The 9,506-nt window shown below is 39.0% G+C and overlaps 1 protein-coding gene across 2 annotated transcripts in view; it reads left to right on the plus strand.

The window, feature by feature from the left end:
- manbal (mannosidase beta like) overlaps positions 1-3,317 on the plus strand; it is a 25,509-nt gene extending 22,192 nt beyond the window's left edge. For both annotated transcript variants that reach the window (XM_028812086.2, XM_028812087.2), the window contains exon 3: positions 1,231-3,317. In XM_028812086.2, the coding sequence (XP_028667919.1) occupies positions 1,231-1,338 (108 nt within the window). In that variant the 3' untranslated portion in view covers positions 1,339-3,317. The remainder of the gene's footprint in view (positions 1-1,230) is intronic.
- Positions 3,318-9,506: the final 6,189 nt, after the last annotated feature.

Here is a 9,506-nt window from a genome sequence, read left to right on the forward strand (position 1 = left end):
TATAGCATCATATTATTAAAGCCATTTGGTCCAGTTTTGGGTTATGGGGGGCTGAAGCTTATCCTGATAGCAGCAGGTGCAAAGCCATTGTATGCCCCCACTCCAATACCACATCGGGCCCATTTACACTTGACAATAAACCTAACATGTATATTTTTGGGGGACGTAGGAGTAAAACTCCAGAAGACATTGGAAAAACATGTGAACTCAATGTGTGACTGGGCATGGGAATCGTACCGAACACATTTGATCCATGATCTGTCTGTTTATTCAGTTCAGACTTAAGATACAAGATAAGGCACACAACTGTTTTTTCTGTATTCTGGCATAAAGGTTGACTGGATGATTTTTTTTTCTTAAATTTGACAAGACTTAAAGATTGCATATTATCCCACATTGGAAATTAAAACCAGACCCTTGTCTGTACGTAATTGCTTATCCAGTTTGGATAATGCATGCAAAATGTGAAGTTTCATTTGGGAACATTGTGACTGGTTGTGGCAGGGGACGTAATGTCTAGACCTAAAATTTTATTTTATTTTATGGAAATGTTATGTTGAAATAACATACCCCTCAAATACATTTTTTTTTTCTCAAAAATGTTTTTATTTTTTTTTTCTTCTGAACTAGTGAAGAAGTTTGATCTGTTTTAATAAAGAAAAACACATGCCGTAAATGCAAGCAGATTTCAAACTAATCTTTATCAGTTTCTTAATAGTTGGTTACTTTTAAATCCAAGGTGATAACAAATGCTTTACTCACAAGTAAGTAATTCTTTTTTATTTCTTTTGAACTGAGATACAAGCTGATCCCTGACCTGCAAACTGATATGTAAAATGAACTGTGGAACTTGTGAAGTTTTATCTAGAGCATATACAGACACAATATGGTAGTTTGTAAATGTCTTCATTCTGCACTGTCCTTTAATCAAGTAGGCCACATTTGCATTTGACACCTGCACAAGTAGCAGGCCCTGTTTACATTTCCACAGGAATATTAATGAGCACTCGGATACAAGCTATCGAGTGAAATTTAGGACTATGTAGCTATGAAATGAAAAATTTAAATTTTTCAAAAATTAATGTTTTCAAGTAAGTTATCATTTTTATTTGTTGTGAAAATTGTGAGTTTTGCATGTTATATGCCCTTTAATATTCTCAGTATATGTAATATTTAATGAACAAATTTTTATTTAAATGTTTTAAAATGTTTGTTTTTGTTGTTGTTCAGGATGCTGAGCACAGTGAACAGCGTGGTGTGGATCAGCTACGAAAGCCAAAGGGCACCATCCCTCAGATAAAACAGAAACCAAAGAAAGAAAGTAAGAAGAAGAAATAAGACACATTTGACTGAACTTCTACACAGCTGGGAGCAGAACCTTCAGAAGGATATGTTAAAGCATTTCCCACATGAGGTGTGATCCAGACATGTTTCTTACAAGCCAGTTCATTCTTATGCGTATGTGTATATGTGTGTGTGTGTATATATATATATATATATATATATAAAACGCATATGTATAAAATTACTTAATGAACGACAGTTGTGGAATTGCCACTTTTTTATTTATTCATCAGTTTTAAACATATTACTCAATTAACATGTCAGAATGGGCACCAGGAAATTTAGTGTGGGGATTTTGTGGATTGGGGTGCCTGGGTGGCCAGAGTGATTGGTTGGTCCAGTGTGCCATTTTTACACAGAACAAAGAATGACAAAGTCCAGATATTTATAAGAAAATATTTTTTACATCACAAAAGAGGTATGATCAAAGGAGGCAGAACAGAAAAGTATTAAATAAATAATACCCCCCCCCCCAATATTATTATTAGCCTGATTAGAGAAACAACTAGATGGTAATTATCACGAATGGGGGGAATCACTCATTTGTCCATTATCCAAAACACAGGGATGTAATTTCCAAGGACATTTACTGTAGCTCACCTTCCATATGCTCTTCCTCATTTCTTCATACACTTCCATCATTGCTCTGCAGTCAGTCCTTTTCACAGCTTAACCCCTCGTCAGTGGGAGGGAGTGGCCTTTAAACCCAATATTAGCTTACCTGGAGCATTGCCTTGAATTGGCTGCAAAGTCCGGAACACCCACTGAGTCCTACAGCTGCCTCCTCTGAGTCTCATCAGATAATTCCAGGTATCTTTGCATCTCTGAACTGTAGTTCCTAAATCAACAGCTAGGTACCCCAGGCCTCTCCTGTGATTTTTGTCCCCATGTAAAGTAATAAGGCCCACCTTTGTCTATGTGGTAACCTTTGGTTGTCCCTTTAACACTCTGGGGAAGATTGATCGGTTGGTATCTCGGCAGTCCACAGTGCCCTCAGAGTAGTTACTTTTTGGGCATCACTTAAGTAAACTGAACTGCCCCGCAAGCTGTGTCACTTCCAGTTGCCTTTCAGTTACTAATGTGAGCTCCTCATGAAATATTTTAGCTGCTTCTAAATTTATGAGATTTTAGAAAAGATGTCCATTTAATTTTGAAAAATCCTATAAATGCAAGAATGTCAGCTTTATTGTAAAAACATTTCACCTTCACAATGATCTCCCAGATCCTGAGAAACAGATATAAGTGTGTACACACTGTGATAGGTTCATGATCTCAGTATCTTGTACACTAATGTGTTTATTTAAATGTAGTCTGTGTGTTATATTCCACACATTTGTGTCAAAACTCCTTTTATGTAATATTTTCCTTTCTTTTTAAAACAAAATATTCTTACTGAATGACCAATTAAATAATTGTGCACAGTAAGTGAGCATTAAAGTAAATGTTTTCTAATAACATTTGTTGTTTATCGTTAGGCTAATTTCAGTAGCTTAAACTTGCAAGGTGATTATTATTATTATTATTTTTTTTTTTTAGTTAGTACTAAAGGTTTCTATCATTGTTTTGTTTATACACAGTTAGCCTCCTGTTAAATTTCCCTCTACCCCAAAAAACAAATGAAGCCAAATTTTAGGGTCTATGGTTTATAACATACCTGAGAGATAAAAGTGAACCTGGACAGTGGCACAAAGAGGGGAAACAAATTGCTAAGGACGCTCTGATCACCAATTTCACGTTGCAAGAATGGGCCTATTATGATGCTGATTCTAATTGGATTTTTTTTACACTTCTGCACTCAGCTCCTGCATAACCATCCATTAAGAAGCTTTATGATCTGTATTAAAGAGGTTTTTTTAATGGAGTTGCAGACAATAAGGGTTATCTGTATTTTTATTTTGTTAATTAAAAATATTATGGATAACTATTGTTTAGTGACCATAAAAATACTAAAATAAAACCCCTTTTAAAGTAAAGGACTAATAAGATATATACACAAAATAGTACCCTTAATACATATAGCATAAAATAAAATGCTTGTCATAATTACAAGTCACAATTTTATAAAATGCTCATAAGACGTTTATCAGGGCTAACCTACTTAACACATTCTCATTGTAAAATACACAAATTTGGCTTTTAAGCTAAAATGCCTGTTGTTGACTAAGCATTGAGGGCATATTTCTGTTGTTTTTCTAATTAAAATATAAGCTTGCACGATCTCCTCACTTGGACAGATAACGTTCATTTTAATTAAAGGACAAAATGAAATGGTCTAAACTCATAAAAACAAGAGACTTTTAATTCAGTATTAATCCCACTGAACAACATATATTTTGTTTTTCTTTTTTTTAATCTTTTTGCCTTGTACTTCTGGTTTTAAACAGACCTTAATATAATTGCCCGACTATGGAAAAAAATATACATTTTTTTTTACTGTTTCTCATGAATAAACATTTTTTATGATCAGGTTAAAGTAGACATTACAGACTTTGTTATTTTTAATGTAGAGCTGCTGGTGATTCTGTAGAATGTGAAGGAATCGACTCAATTTTAATTGCATGTCAAGCTTCCAAATATGTTTTTCTACCGGGAGGTATGGTTAAAGGAGAAACAATCTTCCAGCTATAAACAATGGTGGAAACGTGAAAGAAGAGCTTCTGTAATGCTCTTCTGTGTTTATAGTTTAAGCCCAGGAACTCCTTAACTGAGTTTTCACAGATGAAGCATAAAGAAGAGAATGAGGATCCAAACCATCAAAAGCGACAAAGGACAAAATCCTGTTATACCCTGTAGCATCATCGATGTTAGTAGCCGGCAAATTAAATCTGTTGAATACAGTCCCTTTGCTGCTTTCAGACTGATACGATGCTGAGCATTTGTAGCTGGAACAACTAGCATAGGAATTGGCATTTGAAGTTTCAAAGAAGGAAGACGTGTTTCAAGGTAAGGTGGTAATAATCACTGATCATAATGCTGGTGAGTGGCGACATATGAATTCCGCTGTAATGTGTACATGATACAATAATGAAGCTATGAAGGGGCAATTCTTGGGACTCGCGTGCAGGAGATTGGAAAACAGCACACCACGTCCCTTCTCAGCTAAACTTGACTCTGAAAGAGCACCTGCTGCTGGTTAGTATATACACCATAACTGCAAAGTGATTATTTGCTTTGGACCAATAGCATGATCTGTAAGTTCACAGATGTGGTTGAAAATATCTGTACTCTTTCAGCTCAGTTCAGAGTAAACATTTTTTAAGGGAAGCTGACAGAAGGTTTTGGTATTCACAGTTCACTGTGTTACATTTAATAGAATGGAAACTTTGCTTCTGATTTATGACTGAACGTATTTTAAATAAACAAAAATGGTATGGACATGAGCCTAACCTAATATTTCATAGCATAATGGAGGCAACAACTGCAATCAGGCACTTTCTGTTGCTTTTGAGTGAACTTCTGCACTTTCTTCCTCTTTAATTCATGATTAAGACCTTTAACGTTCCAACTCACAAAGTTCACTGTTTGGTCATAGAGACATTGCTTCTGAACTTTTGATGTCATTTTATAATCTAAAATTAAGGTTGTGCATTACTGCATATGATAGCTTTAACCTTAATTTTCAATGTTGCCATGAGTTATGGCTTTGAAGCCTATTTATTATGTTTGCACTTACAGTTGTGGGGATGAAAAGGATAGATCAGAAATAGCTTGGTCTCTTTCTCTCTTCCCCTGCCCCCCATATTACATGCTCCATTATGATCAAATGCTTTTGTGCTTTTTCAGCAAAGTTTAGCATATTGTTACATTATCACTTACTGTACAATGGTAAGGATTAAAAGGATAGATTAGAAATAGTTTGCTCTCTTACCTCCGCCGACCCCCCTCATTTTGCCTCTGCACATGAGGCTAGACCACACTTCACAAAGTCCCAGTCCTCTGACATACCTACAGACAGAGCACATCTAAAATGAAACAAGCCCACCAGCAGTGGTGTAGACTTATACACTTTTCAAGTAGCCATTTGGCCCCCTCTTCAGTTTTCATTTGTGTAATGGACATCTCCTCCCATTTTCCATGGTTGTTCAATTGGATTCAGCTCTGGACTTGTAGTAGGACCCTTCAGAACATTCCTGTGTTTTCTTCTCCTCCATTCTGGTGTTCCTTTTGAGGTCTGTTTCAGGTTGTTATCTAACTTGGGGACCCATGACCTCTGAGTGAAGCACAGCTTTCTGGTGCAACCTGAAGCAGCATGGACCGGTTTTGAAATTTTCCTTGGTTCTTTCTCTTCAATCAAGGGTGACTTTTTCTTGGGTGGCCAGGTGCATGAAGGTTGGCTACGTAGGCCTTAAATTTATTCATAATATCAGTAATAGTGCCCACAGGAATATCCGGCTCTTGGGCTGGTCTTGTCATCTTTAGGTCGATTGTGCTCTTCCATTAGTCTGTCTTGCCTCCTCTAACAGATATCTGCTTTTCCTTTTCTTTCCGAACAGTTAAGTGTTTTCCTCTTTTTAAACTGGCTCAATGAGTGATTACAAGATTGAAGACCACCTGTAATAATAATGATAAGACAGGAGTTTGTTTCAAGGATCACTCCAAGACATTTTTTATAATTTCTAAAGGGTTCAAATTTTGTCCTGGCCGTTTTGGTGTCACTTTGTTCTTCACACGGCTTTAATGTTTTGTACCACTGAAAACCGAAAAATGTGTATGGTGATGGATGGCCACAGCCCTTGCCTGGCCAGGAGCCCGACATACTGGAAGGACTCGGGCAGCAGATGTGTACAGGATGCTGCCTCCCCTGGATCACTAGGGTGCAGCCGCCTTGTGTTGCTGTAGCTCCACAGATTCCCACAGGGTTTCATTAGAGTTGGAGTTTGGGAAAGCCCTGTTCAGTTCCGTGGGGGTCGCCGGGGCAGCTGCAGAGCCCTACTTTGGACTTCCACAACACCTGGGAGTGATTCCATGTAACACTGATGAGCTACCTGGAGCACTCCCAGGACCTGCATAAAAGGAGCCGCCTCACTTCATTCAAGGAGCAGGAGGAACAAGAAGCAGCAGCTAGCCACAGGGCAAGTGGGAGGTGGTGGACTGTGTTCTATTGTACAAGGGTGGTCCAGATCAAATTATGTAACTGTTCGACTGACAACCGTCTCTCCGCCATTTTGGACTGCAGGGCAGGTGCTGCCATCTATCTGCAACAAAAAGAATTTTATGTGAAATCTCTGTGCAGGGCAGGTGCTGTGAATTCTCTATGTAATAAACTTAAGTTATAGCGTAATGAAAATTGCATAATTAGATCTGGACCACCCTGTACTTTGGTGCTTGGAAAGTGTACTGTGTTTTGGGTGGCAAGCAAAAAAGCGCTCCCCACTATAATAATCGTGTTTGTGGCAAACTTGTGTCGACAGCTGTATTTGTTGGGGTTTGGGCGGCCAGAGTATAAATGACAAAAGATTTTTTTTTTTTAATTTCAATATGTTTCATAGAGAATGGGGGCATAAGGTGAGTAAAATGCAAAAATTACAAAATTTTTAGCCACATCTGAAAAAAAAAAAAAAACATCTAGCTTTTTATGCCCGAGAGTTTCAAGGTAGGGTTTTAATAGCTCCTTCAAGCTTACAGTCATGGCAGTTACACGTAGAATTCCATTAACCAGTGTAAAGTTCTCCATTTCACCAAGCTGACCATTAAAGCTCAATCTTTTTTAATAGTTGAAGCTCTTCCTCCTTGATCTGTAGCATCTCGTGCTCATGGCCACCTCCACATTCACAATATTTAACACTGAATTGTAAGCTCACCAGACTAAAATTAGTCAATGCTTTGTAAGAGGTGATACATGCTAGACACCAACAGAGGACACCTCGGTCTGAAAATAGTTATCTGATGCTTCCCGGGCTGGGGGGTCTGTTTCAGTTGTTAGAAAATTAGTTTTTTGCTTGAGGTGATGTTGCACTTGAACCAGATGGGCTACGTTGGGTTTTGTGGTTCATCTCCAGAGTGAACACAGAAATGCTAACCCAGCCTTCGTCGAGGATATTTAGCATGAAGAATATTTTGAAACATTCTCACCTCTCATTTGGCCTACATAGTCCCCAGATTTAAATTCTATGGAAAATCTATGGGACTTCTTAGACCACCTGACCAGTCTGACCAAACTGCGGGATTTGATGCTTGAAGAATGAATGAAAATTGATATTGCCTACATCTGCAAACCGGCCGGATGGAATCGCAGCTGTTCCTTGGTCTCAGGGTGGAGTTGTGCGATTTATCAGATTTATTCAGGGGTGACAAATTTTTTTTTTAAATTGAGATTATTTACAACAAACAAACACACGCGCACGCCTGCACACACTCTCTCTCTTTCTCAAGCGTTACCTGGCAGGTAACCACCCATACAATCAGATTGTGATTCAGACTACGAATGCCATGAATAGTTATAGATATACTGTATATAGAAAGTGCGATATATATTTATATAGTTATACATAGATTTATATAGAGTGATATAGTACTAGGGTGTTGTACCGTGTTAGTCATTGTGAATGTAGAGAAAAGCCAAGCAAAATGACACCTTTTATTGGCTAACTAAACAGATTACAATATGCAAGCTTTCGATGCAACTCAGGCCCCTTCTTCAGGCAAGATATATATATATATATATATATTCTCCTCTCCCTCTGTCTGCCGCACTGGCTTATTTTATACCGCCCGATCGGGTGCAGGTGGACCCTCCACCCTCTCCGGGGTGTGAATGCAGGACCTAACTGATCAACCAACCCCCTTTGAATGCAAGTACGCGATCACCCATGGACCTGTGCCGTCATACGGCCACCTTCACCCGTTCTAAGCCTGCACGGTCTCGGGACCTGATTAACCCGCACACCGCCATGGCCCACTTATCACAGCCACTTATTGGAGGTCGGCGTTGACTGGATCATTCAATTCCTCCATCTTTCGCACCCCTCCCGGGTCTTTATAGTACTGTACATGGAAGGGCGACTCACTATGGACACTTAAAACTGACACATTTCAACTTATGGGGGTGCCAAAATGCGCAGTATTCGGTCGTGCCGATTGGTTACATTTCTTTTGTGTTTTTCCAATCGGAGCACGAGCAGGTGAAGTGCCCCGCTCATGGTCACACTGTGTCAGTAGTGGGATTTGATCTCATAAGGCCGAAGCCTTACCCACTACACCACACTGCCTGCCTATTACCTAATGATCGATCATCTTAATGTATACCTTATACATTACTGTGTTACGTTGTCAACACTAAAAAGTAGCGTGTTAGCATAAAGTTTTTGAATAAGCCGCTAACTTCCTATAGTTGCAGAAGGACTGCAGCGGAGCTCCGACCTCCTGATCAGTCCCTTCGGCGAACTGTTGATGAATACATAAGTTGCAACTTATAATACATTTCTTAAAAAAAGTTGGCTGAGAACAGTTTTTAAAACATTTTTTTGTTACAAAATCGTAAAGGTCGATTCTGTTTATCATACACCTCCATCCTTTACAAGCTAGAGCGCTGCACAAATAGAACAGAGGTCCCTCACAAAGAAACTCCAAGACCCCCCATCACATCCGCTCCTTTTCTATTAAATTGCCTTAATGACCTTAGAAAATAAAAAATAACCACGGAAATGATCTGGGCTCGCCGGGGACACCCGTTCATCACAGGTCACTTTCTCGATTGGTTTAACATCGGGAATCACTGAATGGGCTGCGGAGAATAGAGGCAGGCATCCCTGCCGGGGATCGAATCAACATCTGGGATTATTCCCAATAAAATAAAGAATCGGCAGTAGTAGTGGTGTCAGACAATGGAATCCGCAGTTTTCTTGAAAACCTGCCACGTATCGAACGCTACTATTGTATTGATGGAGAGACCCCCGTTCCACCTTGGCACCCTGTATGATACCACTCCAAGGTGTCACGAGACTTTTCTGGGTACTGTTTTTTTTGGGAATTACCAACAAAACCGAACGAATTAAACGCAGTGATTTCCAGTCATTGCCGATATGACGGAATGAAGGGATTCACCTAAATCAGAATACGCCCAACGTCCCATGTGCTGCAGCTTGTGATTACAAAAAAAAAATCCAGTGACGTGCTACAATGTGACGTTTTTCACAACTTTAGAGACCAAAAAAGCTTTGACT

Source organism: Erpetoichthys calabaricus, chromosome 10, assembly GCF_900747795.2.
Source record: "Erpetoichthys calabaricus chromosome 10, fErpCal1.3, whole genome shotgun sequence".
In the NCBI taxonomy this organism is placed as follows: Eukaryota; Metazoa; Chordata; class Cladistia; order Polypteriformes; family Polypteridae; genus Erpetoichthys; species Erpetoichthys calabaricus.